At 40.1% G+C, this 17432-nt stretch overlaps 1 protein-coding gene across 5 annotated transcripts in view; it reads right to left on the minus strand.

Annotated features, from left to right (window-relative positions):
• The window catches only part of PRKN (parkin RBR E3 ubiquitin protein ligase), a 611538-nt gene that overhangs the window by 314840 nt on the left and 279266 nt on the right, over positions 1-17432 (minus strand). For all 5 annotated transcript variants that reach the window (XR_013984719.1, XM_081000694.1, XM_081000696.1 and 2 more), the window contains exon 5: positions 4399-4482. Coding sequence is in view for 4 of the 5 variants with exons in the window: in XM_081000694.1 (XP_080856820.1) it covers positions 4399-4482 (84 nt within the window). In the remaining variant the exon portion in view is untranslated. The remainder of the gene's footprint in view (positions 1-4398; positions 4483-17432) is intronic.

A 17432-nucleotide genomic window follows, 5' to 3' on the forward strand; every position in this document is an offset into this window, starting at 1 on the left:
TGAATATGCTAAGCCACTTGAAATAATGCCAAATTGGCATTTGCAAAACCACAGGGAAGGGAGGGACCAGGGCAGGGCATTCCTCTGCCACTCCACTCTGACCCATGCCTTTCAAAGGACAGAGAAAAGGAGAAGGAAAGTCTCCTTCCCATCTGTCACCTGACCCTCTGCTATGACTGATGCCTCCAAGCAGACTGGAGGTACTTTGACCAGACAGTGGAGATAACACACAGTCATGGTCAGGTGGTCAGGTGCTTAAAGCTGGACTGATGGGGAGGTTTGGACGAGTTGGCTGTGCTGCAATGCTTTTTCAGGAGGGGTAGATCCTGTGTCCCTGATCCACCATATGGACAGCCAAATGCACCAAAAAGCACATAATTTTAATGTACAACATAAATTGAGATGTAGCCTAAATTCAGGTGCTACCTGGGGTCCTCATATGGTGGAGCAGCAGCATATAATCCTCTCCATGATGTAGATGATAGCATACATGTCAGGGCCTCCACATAAATGTCTAATTGCACCATTATCCTATTCACACCATTTCTCTAACTCAAAAAGAAAGAAAAAATGGAATTGTGAGGCAGAGAGGGGGGAAGTACAGCAATGAAACCCTGCATGATGTTTCCGAAGAACCCCTAGCTCATATGCTGTACCATCTGTTTAAGGGAGAGGCACACTGTTCCACAAAGGGCCATAGCTCACAAGAGCACCTGCCTTGTATGCAGAACATTGTAACACTCAAGTCTCCAGATAAGGCTGGGGAAGACCCCTGCCTGAAATCCCGGAGAGCTATTTTCAGTCCGTAGACAATACTGAGCTAGATAGACCCATATCGTGATATGGCTGCTTCTTATGTTCTGGCTCTGTCTTCTTTCTTAAAAGTGCTAGGAGTGTTTTAACTTGTAGAACTAAGCAGCTGGAACGCTTAGATTTGCAGACTGCCTTCTCTTCTATGTACCATCACCCTTTTAAACACGTGCTATGTTACGAGCCTCTTAAATCAGATACACCCAGCAGCAGCCTCCAGGATTACTGAAGCACTTCCCATGAAGCAAGTTAAGAGACAGGATCAAGAGCACGTTTAGATAATAATGTCATTTGCATGAGCCCAGAAATCCAGAATGTAACATTTTCTGACTGATCTGAACCCTGTATCTAATATTTTCCCACTGAGACCGGATAAATCTCTTAGCCTGATATATTCTCCAGTGCATCACAGTGGGCTGATGAGTCCCCTGCGGTTGAATTACTGCAGAGTGACTCTCAGCAAGGTCATAGTTCTGTCTCTTTGCTCACCTTCTCAAAAGTGTGATTCTGAAAGAGACTCTTGATGATGCTTTCATGCCGATCACAACTTGACTAAGGAAAAGAGACTACTTAATTGCCCGGCTCTTTAAAAATGAGACAGGAATATCCATTCATTTCACAATCAGGAAGGCTCTGCTCTCTTACATGACAATGCCTTTTAAAAATAATTTCCCATTACAAATTTCAGAGTTGAAAAATTAGTACAGTGATGGTTTCCCCCCAATGAACAATGCATGTAATAATATCGAACCCTTGAGGAGAAAGTACATATCCATTAGGCAATAGCCAGAAGATTTTATTTGAATCTGTCTATAGGAGGTTTTGCTTTGGTCATGATACAAATCATAGAAGCTACTATAGGCAGACCTCATTTTATTGTGCTTTACAGATATTGCTCCTTATGGGGCAGCCTGTCCCACGCCCCTCTTCTGGCCATGGGAGTAGAGATGGCTAGGAACTGGGCTGGAACCCAGTTTTTCCTCTCCCACCCCTGCAGGCAGAGGGGCTGGTTTAATAGACTATAGTATATTGTAAACCTAACTTTTGTATGTATTGGGGGGGAGGAGAAATTGTTCGGTCCAGAACCGATCCTGCAATATCTCTGAGGTATGCCTGTATTTCCAAAGCCGGGGGGCGGGGCGGGCGGGATGCCACCTGATCATATGCAAGTTCTCTACTGGAAATGGGAAAATCTGTCATTTTTTGTTTGTCTCAGTTTCTCATATTTCCAGCTTAAAATTCTCCACATTTCCACCTCTGTTGGTGATTTTTTTTGGTGTGTGTGTGTGTGTATATATATATATATATATATATATATTCAGCATTTAGTGCAAATTTCTTCTAATAAACACATTTCTATACATTTTACACACATTTTACCCAGGTATACACAATTGTGTAAACATTGCTGAAGAACTGCATTGGAAACATTCATCAAATTTCATATTTCAAAGGATGGCTGGGTTTTGCCTATCAATCAGATAACACAATTTCCCAACATTTGATTAAAAATGCATATAAATATGTGCATTTTATGTAGAGAATGAATTCAAAGGTAGCAGCATTTCTAATGACTAGATCTGCACTATACTATTTCATGAAACACCAAAATCCTGAGGTAAAACTCTAATCATGTTGTCTAAGATCGCAATCTAGATATTTATAGTGCCCCTCATCAATTTAAGTGCTCAACAAGATAATAAAAAACCTACCATCATAATACCCAGTGAAAATCCTACAGGATAAAGGTATCACATGTTCAGAAGATTACAGCAATTGGATTCTGGTTATCAGAACATAGGCAAGGGTATTCCCAGGACTGAGAAATACCCAGATGTATCTTGGCTTCTAATCATAGATTAAAGTTAGAATTACAGTTAGAATTACATGATATAATCAAGGATTATCTTGGAGCAGGTTTTCCTCCCAAGAAAAAACTAGAATGCTGCAGAAAAAGGTGCCGCCAAGCTATCTGGCTTCATTCTCCATATCAGCCGGGACTCAATATGAATCCTGGAAGAAAGTATTCAGAAGTATTTTCTTTCCAGTGATGAATTGAAAACAACTTTTAAACCTTTTTAGAGTACTTATAAATCCCACCAGCTACCACGATGTTTTCAAGAGCAGAATTTATTTTGTCTGCTTTTAATTATGCATGGTGCCAGGCCCCATTATAAATGCAGTCACTGTTGCAATGATCATAGATGAGACTATAAATGCACACATAATCCAAAGTGATGTAGCCTGATGATTACAACATAATACGGAGAGTTTAGTAATCCATCAAATTACCTACCAGCGGTTGCCTATTTCCTGTAAGTAAAAGGCACCCTAGAGGCAAAAAGAAGTGAGGATCCCAAAAATGTATTAGAACATGACTTGAAACAACATGTGACATGAGTCATGCTTCAGCACATATAGGAGAGGTTTGGAAAACTTTAGGGATTGGTCTGGGCTACTGTGAAAATATTCAAATATTATCAAATGTTATGTCTCTGAACATGAATGTTAATACTCAGAAAGGAAAGAGTTAGTGTGTGAACAATGTCATCATGTTTATTTCAGCCCTCCTGTGGAAAAAAAACAACAACAACCGCAATCTAACACAGTTATACGTACATTCATAAACTTAAGAAAATAAATGGGAAAGGTGCTTAGTTCAACTGTGGCCATTAGCCATAAAACCGGCAAGCACGCAATATGCATAATTCCATGAAAATGTTACAGATGGGTAGCCGTGTTGGTCTGCCATAGTCGAAATAAAAAAAATTCCTTCCTGTAGCACCTTAAAGACCAACTAAGTTAGTTCTTGGTATAAGCTTTCGTGTGCATGCACACTTGTATCTGAAGAAGTGTGCATGCACACGAAAGCTTATACCAAGCTTATACCAAGAACTAACTTAGTTGGTCTTTAAGGTGCTACAGGAAGGAATTTTTTTATTTCGTCCATGAAAATGAAAATTAGTTTGCTACAACAGGGTAAATTTGATTTTTACCAAGGCAACAAAACTAGCAGTAGGGATATGTAAAATCCCCATGACAAGTGTTGCTACCCTAACATGCTCTTAGCTTCCCTCCTAATTCCACAGGTGTTTTGGTCCAAGAAGATGCCTCCAAATGCATTTCAAATGTCACTTCGGGGTGGGGCTGGGGACTGGTGGCACTGCAGCTAAAAATCAAGGACAAGATACAAATGACAAGTCAAAACAACAGCATTTATGTAGAAAAGAGCTGACTTTCCATCATGTCGTTGGGCTGGAAGGATCATTTATAGTATTTAGATGTTCAATGAGGCATTTATCTTGTTTTTCAAGGGTCATTTTCATGCCACAGCAGTGATGTGACTATTCAGAGGCAGATTGTAGACATGTTATGAGAACACACATGGGAAAACTCCTACCTCAACAGAGTTAACTTCTATGTCACTTTTAAAATGTTGATGTTATCTTTTTTTCCTGAATTGATGACCTTCTTCAATCATAGTTATGTTAAAAATATACAATTTGAGACAATTTAGTATTTCTGTTTAATTTCCCTAAGTGAGTCATGTTGCTTTTTGATAGTCATTACATTTTGACAGTCTCTTACCGCTACTTCTCCACTGCAGTTTCTTGACTGGCAAATACCAGCTATTCTGTTTGGAATCAGAACATCTTCCCAGCAAGATGGACCCTTAAAAAGAAAAGAGATATATTTTTTATTACAAAAAATCAGAAGAAAAGTTTCACTTACTCTGCTTTGGAATTTTCCCAAAGAGATAGGAAAAGAAATAAAAACACTGCTTAAATCAAGAAATAACAAAAGGAAAGAGGAAACCCTATAAAAATAAAAAGGTAACAAATCCAGAACATACAGTGAAATGTACATTAAATGTAAAAGTACATTACAGAAAGATATGGGATTCAAAACTACAGAAATGTGAAATTAAATGCATTCATGTTGAGTTAGTTCCCACTGCCATAAATCAAATACACTGATGCAAATACACTTTAGATACTATTACTTCTGGTATAGCAGCTGCCAGGGCTCACCACACTGAACATACTTCACCTGAGATAAAAGATCTTAAGCAGTTTCCACTTTCTGGGCACAATGCAAAATGCTGAGTTCTGACCAATGAAGCGCAAAAGAGCCTGAGTCTGAGAGATCCAAAGAACATCTTTATCCCATGTGAACCTGCCTGCCCAATGAGATCGTCATCAGAGACCCCACTGCCGCTGGAGGTTAGGCAGGCAGAAATCTGGAACAGGGTCTTTTCTGTGGCCGCTCCTCAACTGCCAAATGTCCTCCATATTCACTTGGCACCATTTATTTTGTCTTTCAGATGACCAAGAAAAACAGCTGAATTCTCCCAGTGCTTCAGGAAGCTAAGATGAGAACCTTTCTGTTACTTTACTGCTGCTCTTATGTATGTTGTTTTGCTTGGAGGGAATTGGTTGCATTATGAGATCTTACTGTGAGACAGTTTTCACTGTTTCTAAGACAACTTAAGCACTTGTTCTGATGAAAATATGAGGCATGGATTTTTTAAAATAAAGAAAAAGGGGAAAGTGTATGCAAGATATATAAACCACCAAATAGGAAGACCTCCAGGTGCAGGTTCCCCTATCAGACCTTTAGTAAATACATGGAGGTTAGAAAATGAGGAGCATAATTTCTGAAGGGGGGTAATGGTCAATCTTTACTATTTAAACATCTGAGAAAGAATTATCTGTGTGACTGCAACAATTCTATTCTTAAAAAGCAATTCTTAGAAGCGGAATCTATTTAATGGTATTTTGCATAAAGCAAATGCAATAAATAAATGAGGATTGCAGAAGGAAAACTGAATAATTAAAGCCCAAGTTTACTGCATCCATACGCAAGTTGTAAACTATGGTAATAGTCTTTTTACAAATTTCCAAAGTTATAGAAGGTTCACAGACTTAAGTGATATTTTGCTGAGACTTCACAATTGACAAGAAAGAGGTTGGTATAGATTTTGTGTTTAAAATTTGGTCACAATTTTAGTTATTACTTACAAATAATTTACTATTAACATATGAACAACTGAATACAGAGGAGGGAAGAATCATTTATCTTCAGGGAAAGTGGCCAGGCTATATATGATGCAAATATCCTTCAGCTGCCATGCTTCAACTTATGGCTTTTTGCTACAGAGAAGCTGTGTTTAGTCCAACTGTGAGTGTAAGAGATGGTCCCTTCCTCCTGTAGCTTCTCAGATCTGCTAACCAAGTCCCTGCACTCTTATAGTGCACAGATGCTATGTGCAGGTGCCTCCTCAATCTTACAGAGTATCACAGTCCCTGTGATAAGAGTTCTAAAACAATGCACAGGAACACATGCATTTATCGGTAAAGCACCACACAAAAGGAATATGGAGGCAACCATACAATTACATTAATATTGCCTTTTTGCAGTCTCTCTCTCTCTCTCTCTCTCTCTCTCTCTCTCTCTCTCTCTCTCTGTGTGTGTGTGTGTGTGTGTATCTTCCTTCAGATCTGCCCTCTAAACCCACTTTCTCTGTGAACATTTTGGTTCAGCCTCTCAGTCCTCATCCTCAAACGAAAGAATCTAAAATTCAGCACAGAGGGAAACATCAGAGGAAGGAAAGTGAAGACAAGGGTAAATAATAGGAAAAGAACATGTATTTATTTTGGTCACACAGACACTCAGGCTTGATTAAATTAAGGTTACCAGATTGTTTTCAATGAATCCAGGGACACTTTTCTACTTCAATGGATTTTGTATGGGGACTGATTTGTAAATCCGGGGACTGTCCCCGGGAAACAGGGACGTCTAGTAACCTTAGATTAAATTATCTATAGATTATGCTTTTAGAACCAATCCTTATCTTGCCTGAGCAGCATGGTTGCTACTTCTATGTGATCACAGGAAAACTGCATAGGAGGGGCACACACACACACACACACACACACACACACACACACACACACTCCACACTAATGCTACTGACCTTCAGATGGCATAAAGAGTGAGTGACCACACTACAAGCCCCACCCACATAATTTCTGCATTTCAAACTTCATCAGAGCAGCACATACCCCTGAAGAAGCAATTACACAAGAACTTATCCTTATTATTTATGTGCTATGACAGCTCAAGCATCTGTGTCACTAAAGGGCTAAGACTCTGGAATGTTTCTACAATTCCAATGTGGATTGGTATGAGGGCATTCGATCTACTCAGGTCTTGGGTGATAAAGGAGTTGCCACCTGCTTCCAGATCCTTTCCCTCAATCTTTGCACTTCAGTGATTCATCAAATAATTTGAACCATTTAGAAGGTATGAAATGGTTATGATGCTTTATTGACCAAACCCAAAGAGCACTCACTAATGGTTCCTCATTATGCCAGGGGGAAAGTGACAAATGGGGTGCCGGAGGGTTCTGTTCTGGGCTCGTTGTTGTTCTACACCTTTATAAATAACTTGGATGAAGGAATTGAGGGGGTGGTCATCAATTTTGCAGATGACACCAACAGTGTCAACAATGTGGTGCAGCAGTGAAAAAACTAATGCTATTAGTTGGATGGTCATCTGTCATGGACGCTTTAGTTAAGATTCCTGCATTGCAGGGGCTTTGACTAGATGACCCTTGGGTCCCTTCCAACGCTAAGATCCTATGATTCTATTCTAGGCCGCATAGTGGCTCAAAGGAAGTAATAGTACCACTCTATTCTGCCTTGGTCAGACCACACCTGGAGTATTGTGCCCACTTCTGGGTGCCACAATTTAAGAAGGATATTGACAAGCTGGAACATGTGCAGAGGATGGCAATTAAGATGATGAAGAGTCTAGAGACAAAGTCTTATGAGAAATAGTTGAGGGATTTGGGTATGTTTAGTCTGGAAAGGAGGAGACTGAGAGGAGGCATGATAACCATCTTCAAATATCTCAAGGGCAGTCCCATGGAGGAGGGAGTATGCTTGTTTTCTCCTGCTCTGAAGGCTTGCTCCAGAACCAAGGGATTCAAGTTACAAGAAGCATCTCCACCCCCATCATTCTGCCTGGACACTGAGGTCCAGTGCCGAGGGCCTTCTGGCAGTTCCCTCGCTGTGAGAAGCAAGCTACAGGGAACCAGGCAGAGGGCCTTCTCGGTAGTGGCACCCGCCCTGTGGAACGTTCTCCCACCAGATGTCAAAGAGAGAAACAACTACCAGACTTTTAGAAGACATCTGAAGGCAGCCCTGTTTAGGGAAGCTTTTAATGTTTGACTGACTATTGTATTTTCATATTCTGTTGGAAGCCACCCAGAGTGGCTGGGGAAACCCAGCCAGATGGGCGGGGTATAAATATTATTATTATTAATCTTCCGACGGTAAGAGCTGTTTGACAGTGCAACAGACTCCCTTGGAAGGTTGTGGGCTCTCCTTCTTTGGAGGTTTTTAAGCAGAGGTTGGATGGCCATCTGTCATGAATGCTTTAGTTGAGATTCCTGCATAGTAGGGGGCTGAACAAGATGACCTCTGGGGCCCCTTCCAACTCCGCAATTCTATGGTTTTATGAGTTTGTGTGTAATATCGTCAAAGTGCTGGAAAATGTAAAGTTCCTCACGTATATTAATTAAAATTACCCAGAAAATCCATCACAAATGTCTTTAATTTTAAATGGGAGAAATTACAAAAAAATAAGAGGGTTAGTTAAAAGGATGATTTTTTAAAAATAGTAAGAAGGGTCAAGTCTGTTTAGCAGGGTTATTTAAAAACAATATAACAGAGGCTGAGGTTAGAAAAGGCAACAACACATCTAGAACAGAAGGCTAAACTAGACAGAGCTGTTGTCTAATCCAGCTAGGTAATCCTTGTGTTCCTAAGGTGCATCAATTTACATGCATCACATACTTCATGCCAAAAAGGGCATCAGATCATTTGCCCACTTCCTTTATCAAAAACAGTACCTCCCTTGTATACTGACAATGTACAATTCCCCCATTTTCAAGCTCTATGTCTAGTATAGGAATAGCATATTCAAAAACAGCCCATCATTTTTCTGATACAAAACTATTATAGGAGGCAAATTAGGTTTCCAATTTTTAATGTATTCTTAACAGGTTTAATTTAGGAGAACCATGCAATTATTGTCATCTGTTCAAACACCCTTTCCTAGGAATAAACTTGCTGCGGCACAAATGGGGCTTTCAGCAACCTAGAGTCAGCCAATGGCCACATGATATGCTAACTGTTGTGTGATAGGAGATCTCATTTCAATTCAGAACATGGAAATGTATTTGAATAGCCACAGATATTATCATGTAAAGCTTCATTTATTTCACCAGCCCTTATATCTTGATAATTGCTAATCCAACTGGACTACATTTATTAAATGAGATGACACACATTAGATTTCAAGTGAATGCTTGGGTATTAGCATAATGTAAACATGATTACTTTGCTCCCAAATATTTGCTTGGATTTTTTGGGAAACGTATCCCTTCTAGTCTGCAAAACCCATCACAGGCTATTCTGGGGGGGTGGAAGGACAGTGGAGGTGTGGAAGAAGAAGCAAGAAAAGATACCTCTGCTAATTTTTAACGCAGTGCCCATGGAGGTTGGTCATTAACATAATTTCATGCTATGTTTAAATATTAAAAGAGATTTGCAAAACTGACACTTGTGGATTGAAATCTTATATTGTAATTGTTTTGCTTTATTCACAGCAAAAAGCTGAGCAAAAATGGGGCCAGGTAAAAATTCCAATGCCATCTCAGAAATGCCCTGTGGCATGAATTTTATATAAAGAAGGTAATTGCTAACCCAGCAGTCCAGCAGTATCTGAGATAATATGTCTGATAGGCCCATCTCAACACTAAAATGTGTATCATTGTCATGGTGTTCCCACAAAGGGAAGCTTGAAAGCAGAACTTTTGTAACAGCTTTTGGAATTTCTACAACTATTTCCAAGAGCATTTGCCCAGCTTTTAAAAATTTGCTATTTTATCTGGCTCAATAGTTTTGGAATGTCACCCCTCACCATTTCTGCAGAGGTGGTGGCAACAGTGGCCCTTTCTTCTGTTTTGAAGTTAGACTGGTTCAGAAAATAAACTTAACTGTCCCTGATTTTTGTTTAGCTTATTCTCCAATCCAACACAAGCTGGTGGGGAGTCACTCACCACTACGTACTTAAAGGATTGCTTCTTACAATACAAGCCTGCAAATCTGTTCAGGTTGTGGTACTGCCTTCCCCAAGAGATCAGTCAGCTGCCCACTTTACAGACATTGTGATGCCAGTTAAAAAATATTTTGATTTTGATTAGCATGTAAAATCTTGGATTGCCTTGCTTCCCTTCCTTTCTGAAATTTGTATTTGTTGCTCTAGCTTGACAGCTACTGTCTAAAAGTTGAACTATTTTCAAATGATGCTTGCTAGCTGACATGGGTACTTCTAGTGACACAGAAATATGGACTTCAAAATGTTAAAATAAATCTTGCTAGGATTCAGGTGTTTTTGTTCTTCTACTCCTCTTGCTAGGATTCAGGTGTTTTTGAATCCTCTTGCTAGGATTCAGGTGTTTTTGTTCTTCTACTCCAGAAAATTTACTTGCTAAAGTATAGCAACACAGCAATCCACAGCTGGAGTCAGCAATGCTTCCGAATACCAGTTCCAGGAAACCACAGGAGGGGAGAATGTTGTTGTGCTTGAATCTTGTTTGTGGACTTCCAACAGGCAACCGATTGACCACGGTTAGAGAACAGGATCCCGGAATAGATGGGCCATTGCCCTGATCCAGGAGGCTCTTATTCTGTTCTTAAAATGGAATATTGCCATGCCTCTTCTCATTAAATTTTACTCAGAAGCGGCAACAAGGAATATTATTTGAATCCCAAAACAATTCACGCACTGCTCTTCTTCTTTTCTTCTTTGGCGATCACTCGCAGCCGAGGAAGATTGTCTTCCATAAACACGGTTTTAACAATGAGTCCGTAAGTGACTGTGGAGGCCAATTCTGGATCCACACGTCCTTCCACACTGGGGACATTGGTTTCCGGGCGGGAGTTGATCACGGTGTGGATTTGCCAAGGGTGCCTTCCTCTTAGCATATTTCTCCCTTGCGTCCTGAGTTTGAGTGTCTTCAAAGCCCATGACACCTTTGGTAAAGGCTGTTCTCCAACTGGAGCGCTCGCAGGCTAGTGTTTCCCAGTTGTCAGTGTTTATACTACATTTTTTATATTTGCCTTGAGGCAGTCTTTAAACCTCTTTTGTTGACCACCAGCATTACGCTTTCCATTTTTAAGTTCAGAATACAGTAGTTGCTGTGGAAGACGATCATCAGGCATCTGCACAACATGACCAGTCCAACGAAGTTGATGTTGAAGAATCACTGCTTCAACAATGGTGATCTTTGCTTCTTCCAATACACTGATATTAGTTTGCCTGTCTTCCCAAGTGATGTGTAACATTTTTCGGAGACACCATTGATGGAATCTTCCGAGGAGTTGGAGATAGTGTTTATAAGTGGTCCATGTTTCACAAGCATATAGTAAGGTTGGTAGTACAATAGCTTTGTAAACAAGCATTTTCCCCTGCGAATGTCCCGGGCACTCATGCAGTGAATGGATTCCAGCCACATTGGTTCACTCAAGAGTTCATTCATGGGCTAATGTAAGAAAGCTTAGGCAATAGACTAATATTTCAGTTGGTTTAAAAAGTTGAAATGTGAGTAAACCTTCTGACCGTGCAAGTAGCTCCTTTGCTCCTCCCTTTATTGCTGGAGCAAATAAATCAGGAATTCTTCAAGTAACTAAGTTTAAAAAGTTTTGGAACAAGCCAGAATATTATATAAACTACAAACCTTGTATAAGTATTCTGGCTCATTCCAAAGCTATGAATTATTTAGTTTCCCAGTTTGGATAAAACAAGAAAATATGGTTAACAGAATACTTGGGAGCCAGCATGGTGTAGTGGTTAAGAGCTGTAGTCTTGTAATCTGGTGAACCGGGATCGTGTCTCCGCTCCTCCACATGCAGCTGCTGGGTGACCTTGGGCTAGTCACACTTCTCTGAAGTCTCTCAGCCTCACCCACCTCACAGAGTGTTTGTTGTGGGGGAGGAAGGGATAGGAGAATGTTAGCCGCTTTGAGACTCCTTAGGGTAGTGATAAAGCGGGATATCAAATCCAAAGCCAAACTTCCTGGTTTGCTGATTCATGGTGTGTTGAGATGTAATTGTATAAAAATGGTCTCAGTGTGACTTGGAACTGTGCTTAATTGAACCTGGTTTCTCATTCCATTTCACCTTTGGATTGCAAGTTGGATGGCAGGACGAGCAAAAATCACATCATTTATTCATGAATAATGGCTACCTTTGAAGCATTAATCTGTGTGCAAATGTTTATTTTGGTACTAACTACAAATTTTGCTACTCATCTGGAACAAAATACACAGAAACCTAAAATATTAATATTAATGATTTTTTTTGTATTGTTGTGTGAATTGGCTTAAGCAACAACAAAATACCCTTTTTACTAAAGATTCTCCAACCCTGAGGGAGTCCTCTAATCTCTCCCTGCATGTGAATTCTCAGTTTTGAGCACAGTTTTACTTAAAGCACTCATAATAAGACATATTTGCATATAAGCTCACCAAGACAACTTAATATACAAATCAAGGACTTTGATTTGCATTTCTGCCATTAACAACAATAATTAGCAACCTTGTCTTCTAAATAACAATTTGTGCTGCGCCGCCATGTAAATAATTTGTGCCACACTGAAGTATACACAAGAGGTAATAAATCAAAGATGTAGGGAAAGCAGATCCCCACAGCCTCTCTATGAATATTCCCAAATAATTAAAACTGGTTTAAATATGGTAACTGATATGCATGGCTTTATCTAAAACATTTTTTGTGGGGCTAACACTGTAAGACGCCAATAAATAAATAAAATTCAAGTCTCTTCTAAATGAACATGCAGAGAGAAGCAGCACCTAAGTAATCCAACTTTCACTGAAACAAAATGTCTATACCGCAGTCCTTAATTTTCTGTATACTATATATATATATTAAATCTAGATTGGAAAAATATTAGTTGTATACTACACATTAGGTTAAAATCCATTTTGACCCCCAAAAAGGTCCAGTTCTGGAAAATGCCCTATCACAGCTCCTCAGATACTGCACTTTAAAACCGTAAAATCAAGATTTCACACCATACCTAAAGAAAACAGATTGCTACCTAGTCCATTTTTGATTTTGCACAAAATCAGCATCCATGGGTGGGGAACTAAATATTATCAAGTGTGCCAGAGAGAAGCAAAGAATCTCTGTATCAATTCAAAAAGAAAAATATGTATCCAACAAGAAATGTCATTAACATATTAAAACCATAAAACAGATTAGCATACATATTTGCTATTTATAAAGTTTACCAATTACAGCTGGAATATGTTACTGAAACATTATTCTAGAGGAAATACATACATATAAAGAATATAACACCCAATTCATCCAAGAAAAGATTTTGATAGATTTGCTCCAGAGCTGCAGTCAAAGACCCATAGATTATTTACTTTGAATGCATAAGACAAATTGTTTCCCTGGACAAATTGTTTCCAATTATTCCCTGGAAATTATTCTCCCAGCTCATGTGTGTTTGCTTGGGTTTATCCATCATCATCATCATCATCATCATCATCATATCCTCCTTAACTGAGTTCTCAAAGCAGAAGAAGCTTTTTTCAAGGGAGAATCTGTAGGTGAAAGGAGGTTAAAGGACTTCCTCTTCTCCTCAACATTCTTCACTGCAAACACACTACCCAGTCATTCACATTAAATGTCACATCTCCTCAGGAAACATGTGTTTACCTGCATAATATAAGCTCCATCCTAAAATGAATCACACATTTCACCAAAGTGCCATATGATTATCTGTTTCTTTAGGGAACCTTAACCCTTGTATATTTGTGTAGCAGCAGGAAACTTACTTTACTATGAGAGGTAACCTATTCCCAGTGGATTTTTTATTTTTTTACTTTTCCTATCCTGTGTACTCATTACAAACTTGTTATCTGCTTCCTTGGAATCTGGGCTTAAAACACGCTCATGAGAAACACAAACAGATTTTGAACCAAGGATGAGAGCAAGCAGCTAGCCAAAAATATGAAGTCAGGTGAATTGTCTCTCATCTTGGATCAATGTCAATAGCTTTCAAGCTAAGGATTAATGATACCTGATACCTGAATCTTAATTCTAGGAGATACTAACACCTAATTTCCTACACCAGCATTCATGCACATGCATCCTTTCAAATCAGAGTATCCACACCAGCTAAAATATTTTGTGGTTTATAGCTGGGAAGAGAAAAGGAAGTCAACAACATACTATATTATTTAACTCTGTTGGAACACAAATTGTGTGTGTGTGTGTGTGTGTGTGTGTGTGTGACTTTATGAATCACTTTGCATACAGAACTGTCTATATCGAACAACGATGGGCAAGTCTTTATCAATAAGAAGAGACCAGTAATAAGCATATGGCAAACTAATTCCTTCTCCTGAATTAGAACATCAGAAACAAACAAGGGCTAATCTTATTAATAATCCTGACAGCGAAAGCATGCTTATCTGAATTTATAAACCCCAGAAATCATCATATTATTTTCTGAAGACATTTCTGTTTTGCCTGCTTATGTTTGGCTTGTTGCTGTGAAAATCTAGCTTTTAAAAAATACAATAAAAGAGAAGGCAAATACTTCATGAAAATATAGAAGCCTATTTACATAATAAAAAGAACATTGTTCTAGCTAGTTTAACTGGCCTGTCTGAAGTTTTATGTAAAGGAGGAAAACAAAAGAATTGGGAAAGTGCTTAGCTGGTATAAATGTTGTTATATTGTCATTGTGCCGTTTCCAAAACAAGTCTTTAGATTATTAAAGGGTTACTATATACAGTCATACCTTGGAAGCCGAACGGAATCCATTCTGGAAGTCCCTTTGACTTCCAAAACTGTTGGAAACCAAGGCGTGGCTTCTGATTGGCTGCAGGAAGCTCCTGCAGCCAAACGGAAGCCGTGCTGGTTGTTCGGCTTCCAAAGAACGTTTGCAAACCGGAACATTCACTTCCGGGTTTGCGGTGTTCGGGAGCCAAAATGTACAAGTGGCAAGGCATTCAGCTTCCAAGATACGAGTGTTCATGGCAATACTGCAGGAATCATCATCTGGGTTTGCTGCTGAAATCAGTATATGGTATAGCAGAATAAACTACAAAAACAAACGTACAATACTTCTGCATCTTCCTCTGCAGAATACCTGTCAGTGAGAGTTGGGCCACCCAGTCAGGCAGGTCCCTCTATCAAACCTGCACAACATGAGGCTGTGGGCCATTCACAATATCTTCACTGACAATGACAGTATCTTCATTCTCCAAGAATCTGAGGGAATTCCAGTTGTCAGGTCAATAATAAAATACCCAGTGTCACTGAAGTTAACTTTTTATTCAAAGAAACCAAAATAGTGCATGCCTAGTGATCATAGCAACTCTTCCCAGTAGGTCTTCCCCCAATGAGGCAACTGAGAGGACTGAAAGTCCCTGCCTTCCCACTACTCTCTAAGGCTTCTCTCTCCAGTAGCCTTAAGTTCTGCTGTCTTGTCTCTTTGCTCCACCCTCTTCATTTCTATGCGTGTTCTGTTAGACCAGGGGGGAAGGGGAGCTGACTGTTGCAGCAGCAGGAGGAGACTCCATGGATTCTGCAGCAGCCTGCTTCATCTCTGTCTCCTGACCCAGCTCCTCTCCTGCTTCTGATTCTGAACTGCTCTCTGCCCCAGCCTCTTCTTGCTCACTAAGCCCTGTTGCCTCTTCTGCTTCTGACACCTACTCCTTCCCATTCTGCCCCCTCTTCTCCCTCTCCACTCACTGCTGTCCCACCACCTATCCTCTGGCTCTGAGCCTTCTTCCTCTGTGGTATTCCTTTAGGGTTACCCTGGGGATTCCCCGGCTGGTGCTTCCTGGCCAGTCCATGACAGTTGTTCAGAGCCCTTTCCCAGGGAGATTTTTATCCCAGTTTTTACCAGCATCAATTTGAAATTGTATTTATATAGCTTTTATTGTTAACTGGCTTCAGGATGTTTTATGAGAAGTAAGAGGCCATTAGTGGGACCTGCCTAGCAAATGCCAGCAAGGAAGCACTTGCCTCACTTACAGGCTGAGTGAGTTCCAGATGTTCAGCCTCACTCCCTTGTCCTTGAGGTCTAATGGCAGCAGGACAACAGCAGGGAAGACCAAGGATGAGGGCAGGATATGCTGCCTAAATAAACCTGGTTCCATGTGGACACAGCATGTTATTAATATTTCCTATACTGCACTGGAAAGTAATGGCATTGTACAAATAATTTGTAAGCCACTTTGACAGCCTCTCGGGGCTATAAAGTGTTATAAAGTACAGCAGTCCCACAACTTACTTAAATTCTCGGGATTGGGCCTAAATCCAAAATCGTGTGTAAGTCAAAACCCATTGGGGTCACAGGTGGGTGGAATTGACAATGTCATTTTTGCTGGAACTCTGCCGCCTTTTTATTTTTAAATTTTGGCACACATGTAAAGCTGAATACACACAAGTTAAATGAACACAAGTTGCGAGCTTACTGTATTACAAACAAACATTCAAGCTCCTTCATAACAATACAGAAGAAAGACACTACACAGGTTTGAGCACCATAAAAAAGTTAATCTGGGCAAATAATTTATTGCAGTGGAACATAATGTGGGATACAAGGTGCTCGCTTTCCATTTTCAGAATCTGTTTAAGAGACCAGATTTCTCACCAGGTAAGCATGCAATCCCAATAAAGAAGCAGGTCCCTCTAGCAATTAACCCTGGCAGAATGATGCCGTTTCACCTCCGTGACAAACTCAAGGCAAAGCTACCAGTTGCTGAGAATCGCAAGGGAGGAATGCACTGTCACAGTCAGGTTCTGCTTGTGGCTTCCCAGAGGTATCTGCCTGGCCACTGGGTGACCAAGATATGGGACAAGATGGGGCTTTGGTGTGATCCAAGAGGACCCTTCTTATCTTGTTAACTCCTGGTAGGGCAACCAGGGATGGAGACTTTAGAAGTCACACAGGCAACTGAAAAAAGAACCATAAGTGAGCTATTTGGTCACTGCAGGGAAACAAAGACGAGCGGAATATATGTTTGGCTCAAGAGACAATACTTCCAACTGTCAAGCAGAGAAGAGATTATGGCACAATTTGCAATGCTAAGTATTTCAGTAAGTTGGTTACTTCCTCATAGTTTTGGCAGCCAAAGCTAAAATAAAACTTTAAATTATGTATGTTAACACTCTGCTTCTAAGATACAGATCTCCAGCACCTCAGGCCATGTGAAGAATAAAAGAAACTTTAAAAAAAAGAAATGCACCTTTAACAGATGGACCTAGGAGCTTCCATTACTGAAAGAAGGTGACAAGAATCTCCCTGAGGGGATCGCTCATCCAATGCATGAGGTTAAGGATGAATTATCAAGGACATGAAGGTTCCATGGTCTTATGTCATACAGACAGATCTGGGGAACATATTTCACCATAGTCTGTGAAAATGACAAGTACTCCCACATTATCCTTAGGTGCTTTTCTCAGCCAGCTGTCCTTCACAGAGCACCAAGACAAAAGGAA

The sequence above is a fragment of the Podarcis pityusensis genome (genome assembly GCF_964106645.2).
Source record: "Podarcis pityusensis genome assembly, chromosome: 3".
In the NCBI taxonomy this organism is placed as follows: domain Eukaryota; kingdom Metazoa; phylum Chordata; class Lepidosauria; order Squamata; family Lacertidae; genus Podarcis; species Podarcis pityusensis.